Source organism: Protopterus annectens, chromosome 7.part0 (genome assembly GCF_019279795.1).
Source record: "Protopterus annectens isolate FY-2018-M chromosome 7.part0, PAN1.0, whole genome shotgun sequence".
In the NCBI taxonomy this organism is placed as follows: Eukaryota; Metazoa; Chordata; order Ceratodontiformes; family Protopteridae; genus Protopterus; species Protopterus annectens.
In genome coordinates, this window is record NC_056739.1 from 689,728,951 (window position 1) to 689,753,536 (window position 24,586).

General features: G+C 43.4%; 1 protein-coding gene across 2 annotated transcripts in view; it reads left to right on the forward strand.

Annotated features, from left to right (window-relative positions):
- Positions 1 to 4,242, forward strand: part of WBP2 (WW domain binding protein 2) — a 524,763-nt gene extending 520,521 nt beyond the window's left edge. For both annotated transcript variants that reach the window (XM_044077224.1, XM_044077225.1), the window contains exon 8: positions 1,634 to 4,242. In XM_044077224.1, the coding sequence (XP_043933159.1) occupies positions 1,634 to 1,687 (54 nt within the window). In that variant the 3' untranslated portion in view covers positions 1,688 to 4,242. The remainder of the gene's footprint in view (positions 1 to 1,633) is intronic.
- Positions 4,243 to 24,586: the final 20,344 nt, after the last annotated feature.

Sequence of the window (24,586 nt, forward strand, 5' to 3'; positions counted from 1 at the left end):
CAGTAAATGTTATAATTGATCACTGCTGTATTACCCGTCCCTTCCCACCATCCCCTTTCTAGTGGCTTATCTGTTTTTGCCAGAGTGAGGCAAGAAAGCTCTGAAGCTTATTGGCACACTATTTGCCTTTTATATAGAGCTCTGCTCGAGCTCCTGCCAGTTAGAGCACATGGAAAGTGCCCTTAAGCTTTTAAAAGCTGGCCAGTTAGTCACATCCTTGTCAGGATCTAACCCGAGTAGCTTAAGCTACTCTACTAACTGAGGAATTTGATTATCTACTGTTGCAGTAACTTCCACTTACAAAACTGTACTTTTCCACTGGGCTAAAGAGAAAAAAGTGGGCCTTATTCTAAAAGACTTGATGTCAGTGTGAGTGAAAGCACATCTTTTGGAATTTGCCCCCCAGTGTAAACTTGTTTATAGAAAAGCCTTACATCAAAGTAAGTCACTTACACTGAGAGCAAGTCTTTCAGAATCAAAGCAGACTTGAACTGAGAGCAATTGTTTTCGAATGTGGTTCTGTATTGCTGAAAAATAACAGAAACCAGGATACTTTATGCTGTTTCTTTACACATTTCATACCAATTTATATATTTTTTCCTGGTTGCTTCATTTTGCCTTTGTTCCATTACTCCAGCGTTAGGACTCAGAGTTATATCTGTAATCCCTCTTATAGGAAATTTTGCAACCATTCAATATAATTAGCTTAGCAATGGAAAATGTACCCTTTATGAGCGGGAAGGAGACATATTTTTCTTCTCTTTGTGACCAAAGTGGTTATAGCTAGAATTTTTACAGTTGTCTACTGGCTTGCATACTAGCTTCCAGAATGTTACTCCCTCACACACATATCAAGTATAGCTTCTAGTACATTTATAGAAGGCACATTGTTTTTTTTTAATAATTTTAAATGCTTAAAAATAGGCATAAAATTAAATTAGCAATAACTTAATAAACTAAAAGCTTGGTCGGTATGCCAGGCCTTTTTAAAATCTAAATGCTAACTCTTCTCTTTGCAAAAAATAATTTTTAAAAGTATACACCATAGCATACATGGCATATGCTTGACTATGCCCTTGGTGATGGCAAATCGAGCACTTTACTATGATAATGTGTCAATGTTTCAGTGTTTATTTTGGGCTCAAGACATAAGTAAGGGTTATCTAAGAACCTTGCTCCACCCTGTTTAGCCATATAGCAACATTTTTTTAAAAAACATATCAGTGTGTGTTGTAAATTCCCATAATGAACCTAAAGTTCTATTATTATCCATGTTACTTCTGTCGGTGCCATTATCAGATTGTTGTCTGTTGCTGTTAAGTTGTGCTCCATAAACTTTATACCTAATGTAGTCCTATGTGTCATGTTTATAGACATCTTGAGGACAAAACTAAGTTCTACTCTAAAAAGACTGTAATTGAATCCAGACCGAGATAGTTTATTATTATAAGGCAGTGTTTAATTTAAGATATATATATATATATATATATATATATATATATATATTTACTGTATTTTTGTTTTCTCTCCAGTTTGCGTAAAACACTAAGAGAATAACTACAGGGACTTGAAAAAACGTCTGTGTTCTTGTCATAGACTTTGGAGGAATTAATACATTTTTTGTTCTTTCTAGACTCTTCCTCCTCCCCCTCCTTACTCTCCACCAGATGATAAGAAGACCCAGTAATATGAAGGAATGCTTGGAACCTTGGAATGCTGTCACCCTCAGACTCTTGTATATTCCCAGCACTGGCAGACAGGATGCTGTTGATGGAATGTATCCTCACTTACCTTGCACTTTATACAAAATGAATATTGCTGATGTGAAGATGTGGTTGTTATTATTATTTATTTTGAGCTGCATGCTTGTGGCATGAGACATTGGTGAGTGTGCGCTCATGTAAAGAGGTGCAATGACAGTGACCTTACTAATTGGACTATTCTGGTCATGATAACTCTGTATATCCTTTTAAAGCAGATTCATTCATAGGAATGTGGGTGTTATTTTCTAGTTAACATGTATTATTTGCTGAAGAACACAAGCACCATTTTGTTTGGTAGTTCATTATGAAATATTGCAGTTTAGCCCTAGAGAAGCTAGAAACAGTTGAGATGGTTGCTGTTTAGCTGAAGTAGTAACATCTATTAATAACAGCTGTTGCATTCATGTTATTGTGTGCAGGACCTCCTTAGAGGTATTGCATACATAGAATACTTAACTGATAGCTGGTACTGCAGAACCCAGGAATTATTTGGTTGCAGTCCTTTTTGGCAGACTGAGGTCTATTGAATTTTTATCTGACAAACTTTGTTGGTAGAGGATTACATTTCTAATGAAGATGATTTTGTCTTAAAAACAGAAGTGATTTTGACAGATGCATAGTTTTCTATATTATATTGCTTGATGTAGTAGTTTCCTAGTACATGAGGGTGATGATGGTGTGTGGCCTCTAGCTCTCAGTGCATGTAGATTCTGTGATCACATCTCGATAACTTGCCTGTGCAGCTGTTACCTTCATAAGATGCATTTCTTGGAAGCATTCTCTCTGCTGTGTGGTTTTGAGAGTGCAGCAAGCTCTGGTATTATATGGTATGTGGCATTTTTTCTATCAGATAAAAAAGTTGATAGCCAATTAGTTATTTTTACAGGATTTGCAGATGCATCACCTTACTTAAAAGTTCATTTTGTGGCATGTACAGTTGCATGACATTAGGATAACAAGCCAGAGCAAATGATATTTTGATTTTTTGGTACACTGGTGGAACCATCTTTTTGCATTGTGGTTAATTCCACAATGACCATTGGCCTCATGTTAATTGGCAGTTCCACAGACTGCTATATTATGTACTCTTGTGTTTGCTGTGTTATTTTAACACTGGGTTACTTTGCATTTTGAGACCTAATTTTATTGTAAAATTTGGTGATACATGGGAATCAAGCCTAGATAGTGAAAGACTGTTCTGTAAAATCATTGTAAGAGAAATGTGTGATTGTACTCCACAGTTGCTTTCTACATCTGTGTTGACAAATGTGTTAAGAGGCCGGCCAGGCCAGGGGAAAGATTTATATGTGTTATTTATTTCAGTCCCTGTTTGTCATATCAAAATTTGGATCACAGGTAATATCCATGAAGTTTGAATGCTTTGGGTAAAGCAGCCTTTCCCATCAAGTTATGCCACATTTCTTTGCTGTGACATATTAGATTTCTGCAGTTAATATTGTAATTGGCATGCACTTGTACTGAAATGCAGTTGTGTGACTGTTTTAAATTGATACTATTTCAGTACAGCTTCCAGATGTTTGTTTCATATTATGTTATCTTATGGCATTTTTTTTGTAGATTACCTACAGGATGTTTATTGCAAGAATTATAAGATGCATCATTGCTGCACTAGTAACATAGTGGACCACATATAGGAATGCACATATACTTTATCCGTTTTTGAATAGTAACTTTGTTTCATATTTGGGGCCAGTATAAATTTATGCTAATGTGTTAAGCTTGTGCATGTCATACATACTTTGAATTGTGGCAAAATGGTAACCATCTCAGAAGCTTCTTTAGATCTGCTTTATTTCCATGCTAATTTATTTTCCTTTTTAATTATACATTTATTTGCCTCCGTACTTCTTTACTTACCATTACATTTATCTACAATACTTCAGTTTATTAAATTTATCTACAATGCTTCCGTTTTTTTTTTTGCATACTACTCTAAAGCCTTTTCTGATGAAGCATTCCATGACATACTGAGTGTTTTTATAGTGAGCGTCTTCTGCTAACCGCATACTTAATTATTATTTTGGGGTACAAACAAGCTTCTTTTTCTGCAGTGTCTTGGGAAATTTAGAGAAAACAGTTAAATATCCTTTACATATATGTTTTGCATTGAGAAAAACAGATACAACTTGAAATGTATTTTCTGCAAATAGAATGTGATATTTAAAGGATCATTTTAGGGTGACACATTCAGTAGATGGCTTGAAGCCTATGTATTTATTGATTGGCATCTTTAGCCCTATACCTTTTGGAGTATTTTGATCTACTACTGTTTTAGCTACTGCCTGGACACCCTTTGCACACAAAGTGAATCTTTAATGTTTGCTGACTGAGGTGATGTACAGTTATTGTAAACAGAGATATTTATTTTACAGATAACTTAAGCTGCTAAGTTTAACATTAATTTAATTTGTTCTTGAAATTTTTTGACTGAAATAAAATTTTGGAATTGTACAGCTGATCAAGTAGTCTGTAGTATTTGCTTTTATCCAGGTCACAGATAAATGTGAACATTTTGGTTGGTTGTTAAGTCTGAATTCATTGGTAAAGAGATTACTTTGCCCTTTTACATTTTTTCATGCTAATTTACACGGGGCATAATATTAAAGAGTGTAGCTATAACTAAGCTCTAGTATATTTGTAACATTTCTGAGATTTCTTACACTTTACCTGTACGGTCTTTGTTAAACTGTTATCATCCCTCTTATATACTCTCCTTCTTTGTGGGTTCATAGGTTGATACTAGGCTATCTGCCCTAGGGCACTTATAAGCCTAGCCAGAGTGTGTTTGGCTTTCGCCAACCTTTTACATTAGTTGACTGTGTCTCTGTATAGTAGGTCACAGTAGGTAGCCATATTAAGGTTAGTTTACTGTACCTCTGTCTAGCAAGGACACATAAGAGATCCCAGGGGTAAACTTACCGTCTCCCATCCACTCGTCAAGATTTCTCTTGAATAGGGTCAGTGAGGGGCTCTGCCTAATATGGATTGGGATTTTGTTCCAGAGTGAGGGGAGCCTCTGGGATATGACTCTGCCCGCCAGCATGTCCTGTTTATTTCTGTGCTGGGGTTCCTGGAGCATGTAGCTCTAAGGGACTTGGTTTCTTGAGGTGGAGCATGTCCATTAATTCTGGGTTGGACATGGCTTTATACGTCAGACACAGATTGCCTCTGAGTAGGCGGTATGCAACTGAGTAGAGCTGGAGTTTCTTTAGCTGAAGTGCCATAGGGCATCGGTTTGAGTCCCTTGATCCTCTTGGTGAGGTACTTTTGCAGTCTTTCCAGTTGCTGCAGGTGTCGGGTAAGGTACTTGTATTCAATTATGGGTCTGAAAAGTGATGAGTAGAGGGGCACAATGACCTCTCTTGATCTAGATGCGAACCCTTTCATGATAAGGTGGGCTATATAGAAGGTCTTTCTAACGACTTTGGCAACGTGATTGTCAAAGGAGAGATTGCTATCTACTTGGGTCCCCAGGTCCCTAATTATTTCTTCCGTACTTAGTGGATTACCACCTATGTGGTAGTTTGTGGGCACTTTGTTTTTCCCAAAGGGGATGACAATGCACTTTTTGGCATTTAGCTTTAGGCCGTGGCTCTGGCATCAGTTATCCATCTCTGTGAGACCCTTTTGGAGGATGCTCGTGTCAGCCGGAGAGTCGATTATGGCACCCAGTTTGCAGTTGTCTGCGAACTTTGTCAGCCATAGTCCACCCATGTTAGCCTGTACCTCGGAGAAATATATACCAAACAAGAGAGGTCCCAGGACTGAGCCTTGTGGGATGCAACTTGTTACTGGTTTAGAGTCTGACATGGCACCTGCAATTCTGACCATGTGGGTTCTATCCCTTAGCCAGTTTGCAACCCATCTTGTGACATAGGGGTTGATATTTAAGCTGGTGAGCTTATTTATGATGCCCAAGTGGGGTATTGTGTCAAAGGCTTTTGCAAGGTCCAGGTAGGCTGTGTGGACAACCTTCCCTTCATCTATGGCTTTGGTAACAGTTTCAAAGAAGTCGACCAGGTTCAAGAGGCTAGATCAGCAATTTACAAAGCCGAATTGGGTAGGATCCAGTGTCTGGAGGTTTCCAATGTCCTTGTTTAAGATTTCCATGATAATGCACTCCATAGCCTTGCAGACCAGGCTGGTCAGGCTTATAGAGCGATAGTTTCTGGGGTTCATTGTGGCACCACCTTTGTGAAGCGGGACCACTGTTGCTGTACGCCATTCCTTTGGTACATATCCTGTAGTAAGGCTGAGATTAAACGGTGTCTTTAAGTGAGGGTTTAGTTCTTGGAGCTCATGTAAGACACAGCCCGGGATACCGTCTGGTCCCATTGATGCTGTGTGTTTTGCTTTGGAGAGGGCAGCTTTCACCTGTGCATGTGTGATCACAGGGAGGCTACATTCTGTTGGGATAGACATTTTCTCTTTTGGAGGGGAAGGGGGGAGGTTTGCACTGAACCTTTCTGCCAAGATGTTGGCAATGTCTGTGGGTTCAGTGTATTTTTTGTCCTTTTGCACTAACTCAGAGCATATCTGGGAGTTGCCTCCCAGGTTCCTGACATAACTAAAGAAGGCCTTGTGATTATCCTTAGTGTCTTGTGCAATTTTTCTTTCGAAGTTTGCCTTAGATGATTTTATGAGGTATCGTAGATGTTCATCGTGTTACACTGCTGCAGTCATTACACTTGGGTTATCCTGCCGTCAGGCGGTCCCTCAGTCGGCCTGAGTTCCAAAGTCTTGGTCCGGCATCGGTTGCCGTCACTTCTTCCCTGACGTCAATGCGACAAGGGTATATAAGATGCAGCCGACACCATTTTCTTCAGTCTTTCTTGCCGCGCGGTGCCCGAAGCAAAAGCAGTTCGCAAGTGCCGGTCGGCCGACTCCTGAGATTTTCATTTCCGAATCCAGAACCGAAGTCTTCTTCAAAGCTAAGTACCCCGCTGGGGAAACTTTTTCTTGCCTCAGACCGATGTCAGTAAAAGTTAATAACTGTATTTCTTGTGGGAAGCAAATACCTCATAAGGATTTCCATTCTTATTGTATCCCATACCTAGGCCCAGACCACGACGTCACAGGTTGTCGGTTTTGTGCTAGGTTTAACAAGCGCACTATTAAACGTTGGTTTGATTTTGCCCAACGTTATTTTGGCAGACAATTCAGTTATACCATGCCGTCGGAACTACCGACGACCAGAATGCACAAAAAGCGCAAAGACAAGGACAGGCATCCGAGGCCCAAAACTGACGACGAAGCCTCTTCTAGGCCAGTCGCCGGTTCTCCGGTTTTCAGTGAGGCGCCTTTGCAGCCCCTAACGACCGCTTCTTTAGAACCTCAGGCCGCCTCTGACTCCCACGTGGAGATGGCTGGGCCTTCGGACGCATCAGATTTACAGCCTACCAAGACTAACCCTTCAGAGGGATCCGGAGTAGCTGAACAACCCGTAGCTTCAGAGGGTGTTTTCAGACCTACTCAGTTAACCATTAAATCTTCTGCTAAGTCTAAAACCCCTTTAAAAACAAAGAAACAAATTCAACATTCACCAGGACAGGCATCCATGCCTAAGAAACAAATGCTCAAAATGGCCGAAGACTTAATTACCCTGATCAGGGGGTCCCATCCCCCTCCTGATAAAAGGCCTAGACAGGATGCAGACTATGACTCATCCGACCAGGTATCCATCTCTTCAGATTCATCCTCAGACCTAGGATACTCTTTACCCCCTTATGAGGATTCTGATGCTGAGGAATCAATTCCTTCAGCCTCTCCGCCAGAGGGCTACTCCTTTGTGGAAACCTTACATACCATGAGGGAGCCTTTCCATTGGGAGGGCCAGGATTATTCAGAATCCAAGAAAAGGCTGAGAGATTTCCTTTTATTACCTCAACACAGACCCCTTGCTATTCCGCCAGTGTTAGATATTGTGGATGATGTGTATACTGAATACAGTTTAAATCCTGATTCTTTACCTCCTGCTCCAGTTAAGCCTGACAGATACTACAGAGTCCCTGACTCTCACAAATTTCTTTATAAAAGCCCTGCTGCTGATCCTAAAACTATTCCTCAAGGCCCCAAAGGGGTAAAGGCCTCCTCAGCAAAGAATCCAGTCCCCTCTGACAGAGATTCCAGAGCATTAGACAGATGGGGGAAGAAAGTATATACATCTGCAACTTTAGCTATGAGGACCGTAAATTGCAAGTTTCACATGCTAAAATATCAGCAATATTTGATGTCTCAGTTAAAACAAAAAATGCTTCCAAACTCAGATCCACCTAATTGTAAAGAAATGCAGGATTTATTGCATGCAGCTGAACAAATGGGAAAACATACTTTGCAATGTGGTTTTGATTCATTAGAGGCCTCCTGTAGAGCAGCAGTTACAGGATCTGTCATTAGAAGACATGCTTGGTTAAATGAACAGACTTTACCAGATCATGTTAAAGCAAAATTATTGGATGCACCTTTGCAGCAGGATGTTTTATTTGGAGTTAAGGCAGAAGAGGTATTAAAGAAAATGGAGGATAAGGCAAAATCTATGCAGACGGTGAAGGATTTCTTACAGGTTCAGCCTCCTTGATTTAGCAGAAATTGGCCAACAAAGAACTGGTCCTTTCCAGTTACCGACAGACCTCAAAGGGGCAGATAACAGACGTCCAAGAGGTAGAGGTCAACCACAAGGTCCTTACAGGCCTCGACAATGGGGTGCATCAACCCAGAAAAGGGGAAGACAGGCCTCAACCTTACAAAAAACAGCCCCAATGACTTCCCATTACAGTTGCCAAACAGTTCTCTCTTGGCAGCCCCCTTGGGAGGAAAACTGGCACTTTTCTGTCACAATTGGCATATGATCACCAAAGACAAATGGGTTCTCAACATTGTATCTCAAGGTTACAGGTTCCACTTTCACACTCTGCCAAGGATAAAAGGAATGCCAAATCTGCCACCAAATCAATGGGCAGAGGCTCAAAGATAAATTACAGCACTCATGGACATGAGAGCTAATCAAAAGGTACCAACACAGGAGCAAGGACAAGGATTTTACTCAAGACTCTTTCTGGTTCCCAGAAAGGACAAAGCCTGGAGGCCCTTTCTGGATCTTTCTTCTCTAAACACTTACCCTGATGTTCCAAAATTCAAAATGTTGACACTACAGCAGCTTCTTCCCATGCTGGGCAAGAAGGCTTGGCTCGTAACTTTGGACCTCAAGGAGGCATACCTGCATGTCCCTATCAGACAAAACTGCAGAAGATACCTCAGATTCATAGCTGGTTCAATGCACTACCAATTCTCTGCACTGCCCTTTGGCTTATCTACTGCGCCCAGGGTCTTCACAAAATGCCTGGCACCAGTAATTGCATTTTGCAGACAGAAAGGAATTCAAATTTATCCGTACCTGGACGACTGCCTGATTCAAGCAGAGAGCAAGGACATTCTTCTAAAACATCTGGCATTTGTAAAAAAGTTATTAAGTTGCCTAGGGTACACAGTAAACGAAAAGAAGTCAAAACTAGTGCCCTCACAAGAGATAATATTCCTGGGTGCCAGCTTGAATACAACGGCCCAGATGGCTTATCTCACACCAGACAAGCAAGGACATCTGACTCAATATTTTCAATTGATGGCAACAAAGACCCAACTCCCTGCAAGAAAAATTCTGCAGGCCATGGGTTACATGGCATCTTGCATACTACTAATTCCATATGCCAGACTGCATATGAGGAAACTACAATGGTACCTAAAGAGTGTCTGGTCTCAACACTGTCAAGTCTGGAAACAGTAGTACCACTGATTCCTTGCCTTCAACAGGAATTTCGATGGTGGGCTCAAGCATGTCACCTCAACAAGGGACAGCCTTTCACTCAACGCACAGCCAGGCAAACACTGACAACAGATGCATTGGATTACGTCTGGGGAGCACACATGGCAGGAAAATGTATTGAGGGCAAGTGGCCCGCAGAACAAAGGCATCTTCACATCAATCAAATAGAGATGCTAGCTGTACAAAATGCCCTTACAGCTTTCAAGGACCTTCTGCATCCAGGACAACTACTACTAAAGACAGACAACACCACAGTTATGTATAAACAAGCAAGGGGGCACTCATTCTTATCCCCTCTGCAGACAAGCCATGACCTTGTGGAACACATCTCTAACATATCAAGTTCATCTGCAAGCACAATTCCTGCCAGAAGAGAAAAACACACTGGCAGACGACTTAAGCAGAAACATCATGGATCCGCACGAGTGGAAAATACATCCACAAATATTCAGAATGATAACACAAAAATGGTGGAACCCGGACATAGATCTGTTTGCATCCCCAATGAACTGCCAGCTACAGAAATTCTGCACAAGGACTTACCACCCACAAGCATGGAAAGTAGATGCCCTCTCATTCAGCTGGAAAAACCTACAAGTATATGCTTTCCCACCACTACCTCTCTTTCCAAAGGTACTCATAAAAGCCAGGCAAGAAAAGCCAAACATGATCCTGATTGCCCCAGACTGGCCATGCCAGCACTGGTACCCAATCGTAAAGAACTTAGCACAAGGGCCACCATGGATTTTGCCTCAAATCCCACATCTTCTGACTCAGCACAACAATCAGATACTTCACAGCCAGCTAAAGACTTTAAACCTGGCTGCATGGCAGATTCCTTAGTCAAGCAAGCAATGCCTCTCTCCAAAGCTGTTATGGATGTCATTCTGGAGGCCAGAAGGCCTAGCACCAGGAAAGCCTATTCAGATAAATGGAAGAGATTCTGTGCCTGGAACCAGGCTCACAGCCTTGACCCTTTTGTCCCAAATATTCCTCAGATACTACAATATTTAACTGAGATGCTGGACAAAGGCCTCTCCTTCTCATCCATCAAGATCCACGCCTCTGCCATCTCTGCTCATTACGACACAGACCCACCTATTTTTTCTAATCCTTTGCTAAAACAGTACCTCAGAGGGGCTAAAAACATAAGACCGCCCCGTAGAGCACCAACTCCAACTTGGGACCTCAGCTTCGTGTTGGAAAAATTAACTTTACCTCCTTTTGAGCCAGCTAACTCAGCAGATTTAAAATATCTCTCTTGGAAAACTGCTCTGCTCCTGGCAATAACCCCAGCACGAAGAGTTTCAGAATTACAGGCACTAATGGCAGTGGAACCTTTCATCATTTTCCACCAAGACAGGGTGTCTTTAAGAACAAACCCTACTTTTATGCCAAAGGTGGTATCAAGTGTGGCTCTAAACCAAACTATTCACTTGCCAACTTTTTATCCAAATCCACAGAATAAAGGGGAGAGACTTCTGCATTCCTTGGATATACACAGGCAGTTACGCTTCTACTTGGACAAAACCAAAGTTTTCAGGAAAACTGAGCAATTGTTTGCAGCATATGCTGCAGGAGCACAGGGAAAAGCCATTTCAAAACAGACCATTTCAAAATGGATAGGACACTGTATACATTTCTGCTATACACACCATGGGAAAACTGTACCTAACAGCATTAGGTCTCATTCCACCAGGGCAACAGCCACTTCAACTGCCTACCTCAGAGTAGTACCTACCAAGGACATTTTGGAAGCAGCAACTTGGAGTTCTGTACATACCTTTACCAAGCATTACCATCTGCCTCTTTACTCTAAATCCAGAGCTGGCTTTGCCACTGCAGTGCTGCAGGGCCTTATAGCCACCCCTAATGCCTTATAGAACCAGTCACCCTACCTCAGCTTTGGGATTCTACCCGAGTGTAATGACTGCAGCAGTGTAACACGATGAACATAGTACAGTTTTGTACCTACCATAAATGTAGATGTTCGAGTGTATACACTGCTGCAGTCCAGGTTACCCGCCCTCCTTCCCCTCTTTCTTGCTGGTACGTACCTAAGTCTTATACCCTTTACTACCTATGGGGAGTATTTGCTGGTAACTGAAAGTTTTTGATTGCTTTTCATATGTATGTTTTATTAGCAATTTGCATAGCCTACCTTTTTGGGGGCACCTGACATCTGGGACAAGAAAAACTGAAGAAAATGGCGTCGGCTGCATCTTATATACCCCTGTCGCACTGACGTCAGGGAAGAAGCAACAGCAACTGACGCTGGACCAAGACTTTGGAACTCAGGCCAACTGAGGGGACCGCCTGATGGCAGGATAACCCAAGTGTAATGACTGCAGCAGTGTATACACTCAAACATCTACATTTATGGTAGGTACAAAACTGTACTTTTCTTGCTAGTACTGATCAGAGACGCCTTCCCTTTTTGGGATTTTGCTCTATCATGTAGTAGCTTCCTCCTTCTGTTATATAGCTTATTTATGGCCGGGGTCCACCAGACAGGTCTTCTGCCTTTGGAGGAGTGAGTCTTGGTTTTGTTTGGAATAGCATGCTCCATGCATTCCTGTAGGTGTCCATAGAATGCTTTTGTAAAGGATTCTGCGTTTTGGGCCGTAGTTTCCACTGGCCCGGGGCCTTTGAAAGATTCCACCTCAGTTTTGAGAAGTGTGAAGTTTGCTTTTGAGAAGTTCTTCACCGTGGTTTCCTTGGCTGGGGGTGAGGACGGGATATGGATTTCCAGTGAGATTAATTTATGGTCTGATCTTACCAATGAGGGGTATACCTCTGGTGTGGAACATAGAGACCCCATGTTGGTGATGACCAGGTCCAATATGATGTTCATCGTGTTTCACTATTGCAGTCATTACTCTTGGGTTATCCTGCTGGCAGGCTACCCTCAGTTGGCCAGAATTCCAAAGTCTAGGTCCGGCGTCGGTTGCTGTCGCCTCTTCCTTGACGTCAGTGCGCCAGGTGTATAAAAGATGCAGCCGACGCCATTTTCTTCAGTCTTTCTTGCCATGCAGTGTCCGAAGCAAAAGCAGTTCGCAAGTGCCGGTCAACCGACTACTGAGATTTTCAAATCCAAATTTCAGAACCGAAGTCTTCTTTAAAGCTAAGTACCCCGTTGGGGAAACTTTTTTTCTTGCTCCAGACCGATGTCAGAAAAAGTTAACAATTGTATTTCTTGTGGGAAGCAAATACCTCATAAGGATTTTTACTCTTACTGTATTCCTTGCCTAGGTCCTTATCACAACGTTGCTAGCTGTCAGTTTTGTGCTAGATTTAACCAACGCACTATTAAGCATTGGTTTGATTTTGCATTTCATTACTTTGGCCGAAGATTTAATTATATAATGCCGTCGGAACAGCCGACAACCGGAGTTTACAAAAAACGCAAGGACAAGGAAAAGGATAGACATCCAAGGTCCAAAACCGCCTCTGCTAGGCCAGTCGCCAGTTCTCATTGAGGCGCTTTTGCAGCCCCTGGCACCCGCTACCGAATCCCACGTGGAGCCGACTGGGCCTCTGGATACTCAAGGTATTGGACACTCGGAAATCAGTCCCTCAGATGGGTCCAGATCCGCTGAGCAGGCATCTGCTTCTGAGGGTGTCTTCAGACCTACACACCTATATATTAAGCCATCTTCAGCTTCAAAGACAAAGACTAAAGCAGCTCTAAAGACAAAGAAACAAGTACAGCATTCTCCTACTCAGACTTCCATGCCTTAAAAAACAGATGCTCAAAATGGCCGAAGACCTAATTACTTTGATCAGGGGCTCCCATCCCCCTGCTGATAAGAGGCCTAGGCAAGAGACAGAGTATGATTCTTCTGATCAGGTTTCTATTTCCTCTGATTCCTCTTCTGAACAGGATTATTCCATGCTTCCCTATGAGGATTCTGATGCTGAAGAATCCATTCCTTCAGCCTCTCCTCCTGAGGATTATTCTTTTGGGGAAACCCTGCATACCATGAGGGAGCATTTCCACTGGGAGAGCCAAGATTATTCTGAATGTAAGAAAAGTCTCTAGAGACTTTCTGCTACTTCCTCAGCACAGACCCCTTGCTATTCCACCTGTTCTAGACATTGTAGATGATGTTTTTTTCAGAGCCTGTCCCCTGACTCTTTACCCCCTGCGCCTGCTAAGCCAGACAGATACTACAGGGTCCCGGATTCTCATAAATTCCTATATAAAAACCCCGCTGCTGACCCAGAAACTATTTCTCAGGGTCCCAAAGGGGTTAAAGCTTCCACTGCAAAAAACACTTTCCCCTCTGATAGGAATTCTAGGGCTCTAGACAGATGGGGAAAAAAGTCTACACTTCTGCTACCTTGGCTGTAAGGGCTTTAAATTGTCAGTTTCATATGCTTAAATATCAGCAATATTTAATGTCACTGCTTAAACAGAAATTGTTGACAAATACTGAATGTTCAGAGAACAACGAATTGCAGAATTTATTGCATGCAGCTGAACAAGTGGGAAAGCATACTTTGCAATGTGGTTATGATTCACTGGAGGCCTCTTCCAGGGCCGCTGTTACAGGTTCTGTTATTAGAAGGCATGCTTGGTTAAAGGAACAGAATCTGTCTGATCATGTTAAAGCAAAATTATTAGATGCACCATTACAGCATGATACTTTGGTACTAAAGCAGAAGAGGTGTTGAAAAAAATGGAGGATAAAGCAAAATCCATGCAGACAGTCAAGGATTTCATACAGGTACAGCCACCCAGGTTTAGCAGGAACTGGCCTTCTAAAAATTGGTCCTTTCCAGTGTCAGACAGACCAGAAAGAGGCAGATACAGGCATCCCAGAGGCAGATCTCAGCCCCAAGGCTCATACAGGCCTAAACAATGGGGTGCTCCTACCTCAAAAAGCAGAGAAGACAAATCACAACCTTACAGGAAACAGTCCCAATGACTTTCCTCTGCCAGATCCAAGCACTTTTCTTTTGGCAGCCCCCTTAGGGGGAAAACTATCACTTTTTTTCATCAAATTGGCAAATGGTTACCCGAGACAAATGGGTCCTGAACATAGTGTCCCAAGGCTACAGGTTCCATTTTCACACTCTACCAAGGTCAAAAGGTATGCCAGACCTGCCACACAATCAATGGGCAGAGGCACAAAAACAAATTACAGCCCTCATGGACATGAGGGCCATTCAGCAAGTACCACAATAAGAGCAGGGGCAAGGATTTTACTCCAGACTTTTCCTAGTACCCGGAAAGGACAAAACCTGGAGACCAATACTGGACCTGTCTATACTAAATACGTTTCTGGAAGTTCCAAAATTCAGGATGTTGACTCTACAGCAGCTACTGCCCATGCTGGGCAAGAAGGCTTGGCTCGTAACTTTGGACCTAAAAGAGGCATACCTGCATGTCCCAATCTGACAATCTTGCAGAAGATACCTCAGATTCATAGCTGGCTCTATGCATTACCAATTCCCTGCACTGCCCTTTAGCTTATCTACTGTGCCCAGGGTCTTCACAAAATGCCTGGTACCAGTAATTGCATTTTGCAGACAAAGAGGAATTCAAATATATCCCTACTTGGACGACTGCCTAATTCAAGCAGAGAACAAAGACATTCTTCTAAAGCATCTGGCGTTTGTAAAAAGATTACTAATTGGCCTAGGGTACACAGTAAACAAAAAGAAATCAAAACTAGTGCCCTCTCAAGAGATAATATTCCTGGGTGCAAGCTTAAATACAACTGACCAGATGGCTTATCTCACGCCAGACAAACAAAAGCAACTGACTTCTTACTTCAAGAAATTGGCAACAAAACCCCACTTATCTGCAAGGAAAATCCTGCAGGCCTTGGGTTACATGGCATCCTGCATTCTACTAATTCCATATGCCAGACTGCATATGAGGAAACTACAATGGTATCTAAAAAGTGTTTGGACTCAGCATTGCCACAGCCTGGAGACATTAATTGCACTCATTCCCTGCCTGCAACAGGAGTTTCGTTGGTGGGCAGAAGCCTGTCACCACAACAAGGGTCTGCCATTCAGTTTACCCACAGTCAGACAGACACTGACAACGGATGCATCAGATTATGCCTGGGGGCCCATATGGCAGGAAAATGTATTCAGGGCACATGGCCTGCAAACCAGATGCATCTTCACATCAATCAAAGTGAGATGCTAGCTGTTCAAAATGCTCTGACAGCTTTCAAGGACCTGCTTCATCCAGGACAGCTACTGATAAAGACAGACAATACTACGGTCATGTGGTACATAAGCAGGGGCGTACACATTCCTACCCCCTCTGCAGACAAGCATTGACCTTATGGGACACAGCATTGGCTTTTCAAGTTGATCTGCAAGCACAATTCCTTTCAGGAAAAACAAATACTCTGGCAGACAAACTAAGCAGAAACCTCATGGATCCCCACGAATGGAAACTGGATCCACAAGTCTTCAGCACGATAACAAGGAAATGGGGATGCCCAGACATAGATCTATTTACCTCCCTTCACAATTGCCAATTGCAGAGATTTTGCACAAGGATTTATCACAAGCAAGCATGGAAAGTGGACGCCCTATCCTTCAGTTGGAAAAATGTAACAGTATATGCCTTTCCTCCACTGGCCCTCCTTCCCAGGGTACTCCTAAAAGTCAGACTAGAGAAGACAAAAATGATATTGATTGCACCCGACTGGCCACGCCAGCACTGGTACCCAATCCTAAAGAGCTTGTCTCAAGGTCCAGCATGGATATTGCCTCAAACTTCTCACTTGCTGACCCAACAAAACAATCAGATCCTGCACAGCCAACTCAGGACCTTAAATCTGGCAGCATGGCGGATAATGTAGCCATTCAGAACACTCCTCTTTCAAAAGATGTTATGGATGTTATCTTGGAGGCCAGGAGGCCTTGTACCAGAAAATCTTATGCAGAAAAATGGAAGAGAGTCTGTGCTTGGAACCAGGAACAAGGCATTGATACATGTGTACCAAATATCCCTCAGATTTTACAATACCTAACTGAGATGCTGAACAAAGGCCTTTCTTTCTCATCAATTAAGATTCATGCCTCTGCCATTTCAGCCCATTACAATACGGAACTACCTATCTTTTATCATCCTTTAATAAGGCAGTACCTCAGAGGGGCCAAAAACATTAGGCCTCCAAGGAGAGCACCAATTCCGGCCTGGGACCTCAATTATGTTTTGGAAAAACTCACACTGCCTCCTTTTCGAGCCAGCATCAACAGCAGATATAAAATTCTTATCCTGGAAAACAGCTCTGCTCCTAGCAATAACCTCTGCAAGATGAGTCTCAGAGTTACAAGCACTCATGGCTGTGGAACCTTTTATCATTTTTCATCCAGACAGGGTTTCTCTGAGGACAAACCCTACATTTATGCCTAAGGTGGTATCCAGTGTGGCCCTCAACCAAACCATTCACTTGCCTACCTTTTATCCAAATCCACAGAACAAGGATGAGAAAATTCTGCATTCTTTGGACATACACAGGCAGTTATGCTTCTACTTGGACAGAACTAAAGCTTTCAGAAAGACTGAGCAACTTTTAGTGTCATATGCTGCAGGATCACAAGGAAAGGCTATCTCAAAGCAGACTATTTCTAAATGGATAGGCCATTGCATCCATTTCTGCTATTTTCAACATGGCAAATCAGTGTCTAAGGGCATTAGGCCTCATTCCACCAGAGCAGCAGCCACTTCAGCAGCCTTCCTCAGAGGAGTACCAACCAAAGATATCTTAGAGGCTGCAACTTGGAGTTCAGTGCACACTTTCACAAAGCACTACCACTTACCTCTTTACTCTAAGTCCAGAGCAGGCTTTGCCACTGCAGTTCTGCAGGGCCTCATAGCCTCTCCTAATCCTATTTAGCCCAGCCACCCATGCTCAGGTTTGGGATTCAACCCAAGAGTAATGACTGCAACAGTGAAACACGATGAACATAGTACAGTTGTGTACCTACCATAAATGTAGATGTTCGAGTGTATTCACTGTTGCAGTCCAGGTTACCCACCCACCATCCCCCTTTTCTTTGCTGGGTCTTATCTGCACTTCTCTATCCTATACAACCTAAATGCATTTTTATTGGCATATTTTTCAGCCTACCAATTTGGGGGCACCTGACATCTGGGGCAAGAAAAACTGAAGAAAATGGCATCGGCTGCGTCTTTTATATCCCTGGCGCACTGACGTCAGGGAAGAGGCGACAACAACCGACGCCAGACCTAGACTTTGGAATTCTGGCCGACTGAGGGTAGCCTGCCAGCAGGATAACCCAAGAGTAATGACTGCAACAGTGAATACACTCTAACATCTACATTTATGGTAGGTACACAACTGTACTTTCTCCCCTCTTGTGGGAGTGGTGACCAGTTGTTCCATAGCATTTGAGTTTGTAAATTCTAGGAACCGTTGGGCGAGGGTGTTTGGGCTTGAGTAGTTTTCCCAATCAATGTTTGGGTAGTTGAAGTCACCCAATATAATGGTGTTTGGAGAGACCTTCATATTTTCTAGTGTTCTCAGGAAAGCCGAGTGGGGTTCCTGTGTTAGGGAGGGTGGTCTGTAGCAGGCTACAAACTGAAAGGCAGTTTTGCTCACTGTTAGTTGCACATGGATGGTGTCCGATGCTTTGTGCAGTGCCACTAACCTGGAGGTGTGGGTATCTTTGATGTATATGAATATTCCCCCTCCTTTTGTGGTTCAGTCTGAGTTTTGTGGCCGAAAAGCATGGTATGAAGTATAACCTGGTAGTGCTGGGGTGCTTTCGGGAGCCTTGAACCAGGTTTCTGTTACTGCACAGATATCTATATTCTCCATACTGAGGAGAGTCTCAAGTGTATGCATCTTGAGGTTTAGACTTCTGGCGTTGAGCAGCATTACCCTTAGTTTTTTCTTTGTGTTGTCTATGGAGGTGGGTTTGTCTTTTGAGCCTTGCCTAAAAAAAGGCACTATGGTGGAGGCAAGAGCCTTAGCCAGTATCGAAAACCCAGGGGTGACAGGTGCAAGCCATCCCTTGCGCAACGCGTGGCTTGTCGAGCATGTCATCCCAGGCTGACAGACACTGGATCCCCTTTGAATGACACCAATACTTTAGCCAATTGTTAAAATTGATCATTTTGTCTTTATACTGTGGCAACATTCTTGGTGAGGGCAAGATGCTACTCGAGGTCAGGGTCATACCGGCCTGGGCTACATGATCAGAGAGCTCCTCTATGTCTCTTTTCATGTAGTCCAGGGAGGTACGTCTCAGGTCATTCACACCAGCATGGACAATGACGGAGTCATATTTGTACTTGCTTTGGAGTGACCTGAGTGCATGTGTTATGTGGCAGATCCTGGCACCCGACAGGCAGCTTACAGTGACCTTCGCCTTATTCAGTCTGGTGAGTGGGACGTTATGTCTGACAATAGAGTCGCCTATGACAAGTGTGTTCTGTGTTGTTTAGCCTTAAGGGCTGTGACTGTCTTCATTGACTGACTTCATGAGTTATGTGTTACGTGGGTATTGTTGCATGGTTGGGGTTGCTTGGATGTCTGCTTTGGAGGTCTCTGCTACTTAGGCAGATTTTTGTTTAGAGCCTCCGAGTATGTTTTTGTGTGCTTGTGTTTGGTTTGCTGATGTGATGGGTCTATGTGAGACTGGATTTGTGGTGTGTGTGTGGTTACCTTTTCCTCCTGACCGGCTGTGCCGGTACTGGGTTGAGAGAGCTCAGCCTCCAGTTTGGCTATATAGTTTCATCTCTCACATATGTTTGAGCTTGTTGGGAGGAGGAGAGGGTGGTCTGTGTACATAAGGCAGTTGTAACATTGCCTCAAGAGTCCCAGATTCACCAGCTGGACTGGGGAGTAGACCCAAAACTGGCCTTTGGACATGCCTGAAAAGTATAGGGAACTACTTATTGACTGATCAGAAAGGACCAATAGGGAGCAAGTACTTAAAAGAGTATATGAGGGTGTAGTACTTAAGTTTATTAGTGTTTAACTGTAAGATTACTTATATGAGCAAGTGCCGGGCTTATAGAAAGAGAATATAGTGCTTGTTTTGAGATTTAGAGCAGTTCCAAGGGAAAAAGTGAAGAGCAGACTTTGTGGAGCCAGAAATAGTTTAAACTCGTTTAAGCGGCACTGCCCAGTGCTGCGCTATAAGCAAAATCGCGCAAAGCCGCGCTAAAGCGGGTTTTAAAGCAGGGGACTTGAAAGAGCTAGGAAATAGCCCAAAACGGCCAATAAACAACTAGTTACTGGGCTGAGACCACTCCTCCAGGGACAGATAGGCTGCTCAAAGCTCCCAACTCTCACTGGTGAACAGAGAAGCTTCCACCTATCCAAGTAAGGATATGGGCAACACAGGAACTTTTACTGAAGTCCGAAATACAGCAAAACCTAAATTCAGGACTATTCTAGCCCAGTAAAGGCGGGAAATAAAGATATATTTTTTTTTTTTCTTTTTTTTAGGACAGTATCAGAGGCAGAAAAACACAGTAAATGCTTTGCACAGGCTAGCGCACTTGAGTGGGCAGCCTTAACAGTTAAATCAAACAACAAACAAATGGCTAAAAGTGCAGGTAAGCAGTAAATGCAATAACAAGCTTATTTAGGTATTAAAGCAGTCACAAACTCGCTTTTAGGCGGGAAAAATGCAGTCACTAGTGTAAAGGTAGCAAAGAAATACTTAATCAGGTAGGTAATATGGATCTGATGTTATCTTAGTCACCATTCCTCGTGTTAGGGTCCTGGATCTGATATCGGATCTGAGCCGGCATACTTAGACAAACAGCTTAGCTCAAGCTCCTCCCCTCCCATGATGTTCCGCTGCCCTCTAACCCCTCAGATCTCATTTGCCGCTTGATCTGGACAGACGCAGATTGCTCAGCTCCTCTGGGGTAGTAAGTAGGTTCTCTGTTTTTTGGGGTGTCCCTCTTATTTAGGTTTCTTTTTGAAGTGTAGCGTGTTGGTTGTTGTGGTAGTTATTCCCTTCCCATCCCCTCCCATTTGGCGTTTAGTCTTTTATTTTTGGTGCCCTTTTTTTTTGGGAGTTTAGCCGTTGCTTGAGCCTTTGTAAAGGTAGCTTGTTGATGTGTTTAGTGAGTTGTTGGTTGGTTAGTCTTCTAGTTTTGGATGGATTATTTGGGTTTTGATCTCTGCTTGCTTTTGGGCCTAGGTATCCGGATTTTCCCTTGGCAGTGTTGTTTGGGTTTGATTCATGGCAGACAAACCCTTGGAATTTAAAAGATGCTCCTCGTGTGCTCAGAAAATGCATGTTTCCGACACACACAAGGAGTGTCTCTATTGTCTCGGCGGCTACCAAAGGGAGCCCCTTGGTCACTGCTGCCCCGACCAAAGCGGGCCCTTCAGAGAAGAAGAAGAAGGTTCTTCCAGTCGAGGAGGTCCCTTCCAAGCGACCTCCGCTGTCAGATCCGAGATCTTCAGGACACCGAGTCTCTAGGGAATCCACCCCTATAACTCCAGGTCCTTAGATCCTCCGCTTTCAGTTTCCACCACTGGATCCAAGGCTCTGGAGCCGAGACCCATGGATCCTGGGGATGGGTCCATTGCCTACAGATCCGAGGGGAGTCTAGGGCACTAGCCTTGGATCCATCGGTTCACTCTTTTCCAAGCAGGTCTGACCCGAAGGCTGTGTCTGAGTCTATTGTAGTGGAGGAGTTTCCCTCGGATCCATTGAGGGTAAAACAGATGATGTTATGTTGTCCAGTCTCGACATAATTCTTGCTGATTGGGTTCAGAGCCATTTACGGCTCCAACTTAGCCGAATACTAAAGCTCAAGAGCTTCAACTGGCTCGAGGCTAACCCCTATCCCATGATGCTCTGGGCCACATCCCCAGATCTCGTTTGCCGCTCAAGCGATCGAGAAGTGTTCCTGCTGGCTCGTTGGCTAAGTATAGGATTTTCAGTCTATTTTCTTTCTTTATACTCCCTTTATCTTTCTAGAGTGTTAGTTTTCGTGTTGTCTGTGTTAGGTCACCGTAGTTAGTTAGAAATCCCCTTCCTAATCCGGTGAAAGTTTCTTTTTAACTTAGAGGGCTTTTGCAGCCCATTTAAGTTAGAGGGCTGCTTCCCCCATGTTTTCCTTGTCTGTGTAGAAGTCAGAATCCATTTAAGTTAGAAGATTCTTTTTCTTTCCTGCTTCTTGGTGTTAATTTCATATATATATATATATATATATATATATATATATATATATATATATATATATACATATACACACAAAAGATGTCTCTTACAGATGGGCACACGAGTTACGTCTGGTGCCTCTGTGCCATCCATTTAAAGGATCCTTGCACCATATGTCATGGGTTCAGTAGCAGCGTGCTCCATGAGAGTAAAAAAAAAAACTGATCGCAAGGGGTTTATTGAATAGGCCTTTTCAGGAAGCTTTAGACAAGACTCAGGGTTTCAAATCTTCCTCCCCTTCTTAAACCCAGTCTAAATCATCCAAAAGACCGGCTACTACTGCTCCAGTTTCAGAGCAACCAAAAAGGATTGTGTCATCGGAACCGAGGGCTCTCTACTCCGTTAGACTTGGAACAACTTCTTCGGCGCCAAGAGTGTCAATGGAGCTGACAGAAATATCGAGAAGACGGTCTCCTTTATTGGAGCCACTATCTCCGATGCTGAGATCTCCTATTCTGGATAAAGGCAGATCTCCTTCTTCGTGTTTCACTGTTGCAGTCATCACACTTGGATTATCTGCCTACAGGTAGCCCTCAGTCAGCCCGAATACCAGAGACTTAGTATTTCTGCATTGGTTGCTGTCATTCCAGTACTGATGTCAGGTTGTAAGGGGTACAAGAACAGGCAGCCGATGCCATTACATCAGTCTTTCTTGCCGAGTAGCCCGAAGCAGAAACAGTTCACAAGTGCCGGTCAGCCGCTACATGAATTTTCATTTACAAATTGAATAATCCTGAAGTCTTCTAAAGCTAAGTACCCCATTGGGGATACTTTTTTCTTGCTCTAACCGATGCCAGAAAAAGTTAACAATTGTCTTGCCTGTGGAAAGCAAATACCACACAGATTTTGATTCTTACTGTGTTACTTGTTTAGACCCAGACCGCGACGTACCTCGCTGTCAGTTTTGTGCTTTGTTCAACGCCCGAAACATCTTTCATCAGGCTCTCATTGTTGCTAAATTCTTTCACTCTCGATCTCTGTATTCTGAAATGGCTTCAGTAAGCTATCTGACTACCGATATTCCGAAAAAACGTAAGGATAAAGACAGAGACAAGACCTCATAGGTCCAAAGCTGCCAACGACGCTTCCGCTAAGCTAGTCGCCAGTTCACCGGTACTCAGTGAGGTGCTTTCGCAGCCCCTGATGCCCGCTTCAATGGATTCGCAGGCCTCTACCGAGACCCATTTGGAGTCCGGTATGCCACAAGACTCTTCTTCGACTATGGAACCTGTGGATGTCTCGACCTTGGATGGGTCCGGAGCCACTGTGCAGACACTGGCTTCTGAGGCAGTTCTTCGCACTACCGATGTTCGACTGAAAGCGACGACTTCTTTTTTATCTAAAACTACTGAGTTTCTTAGACCTAGAGTATGCTCTACGCCAAGAAAACCGACCAAAGCGCATGCACATCCTCCCATGCCTCAAAGACAAATGCTTAGAATTGCTGAAGATCTTATTACACTGATTAGGGGAAGTCAGCCTTTCCCTGCTAAGAGGAAAAGAAACCAGTCCCCTGCAGCTTCAACAGACCAGGAGTCCGATGACTCTGAGGTATCTGATTATGAAGTCATGCCCTTATCTGCTTATGAGGATTCAGATGCAGAGGAATCCATTCCCTCTGCCTCCCCTCCAGAGGATTTTTCTTTTGGTGAAACCTTGCATACTTTAAGAAAGCATTTCCACTGGGAATGCCAAGACTATCCCCAGTCCAAAAAGAGACTCAGAATTCCTAGATTTGCCACAGCACAGGCCTTTAGCTATACCCCCTGTTCTGGAGGTTGTTGACAATGTTTTTGTGGAATCCAGTCTTACTCCTGATACTTTACCTCCTGCCCCTAGGAAACCAGACAGGTACTACAGAGTACCTGACACTCACAAATTTATTTTCAAGAATCCTACTGCTGACCCAGAGATCATTTCCCAGGGACCTAAAGGTATCAAGAGAACTACAGCCAAGAGTCCCACCCCTTCGGACAGGGATTCCAGAGCTTTGTACGAATGGGGTAAGAAGGTATATACCTCTGCTACTCTTGCTATTAGGGCATTAAATTGTGAGTTTCAGATGCTGAAGTACCAGCAACATATTATGGAAGTTATTAAACAAAAAAATGACAACCTTTACAGACTATGCAGAAAATAAGGAATTGCAGGAGCTTTTCCACTCTGCAAGCCATGTCAGCAAGTATACTTTGCAATGTGGTTTTGACGCCCTAGAGGCATCTTGCTGGGCAGCAGTCACTGGTTCTGTACTGAGAAGACATGCTTGGCTAAGTAGCAAACCTTGTCAGACCATGTCAAATCAAAGTTACTTGACGCTCCTTTAAACAAGGACCATTTGTTTGGCACCAAAACAGAAGAGGTTCTTAAAAGATGGAAGAAAAGCTAAGTCTATGCAGACTGTTAAAGAATTCTTACTAGTGCAACCCCCTAGATTCAGTAGGCATTGCCCTTCCAAACACTGGTCCTTTCCAGCCCCCTCCAGGCCATCTCAAACCAGACCCAGGGGAAACAGACCACCCAGATTACAGTCTCAGGGTATGCAGAGATCTAAGCAATGGAGTGCCCCCACCCACAAAGCAGAGAGTGATAAGCCACCTCCCTGTGGAAATAACTCAGACTTCCCCACTCCACTCCCCACTTCTGCCCAATTGCTTGTGTCCCTAGGAGGAAAACTTGCCCTTCATGCAAAGAACTGGATGTCCATCACACAAGATCGATGGGCCCTCAACATTGTATCCCAGGGGTACAAATTTTACTTTCACTCACTGCCAACCCGAAGAGTGTTCCC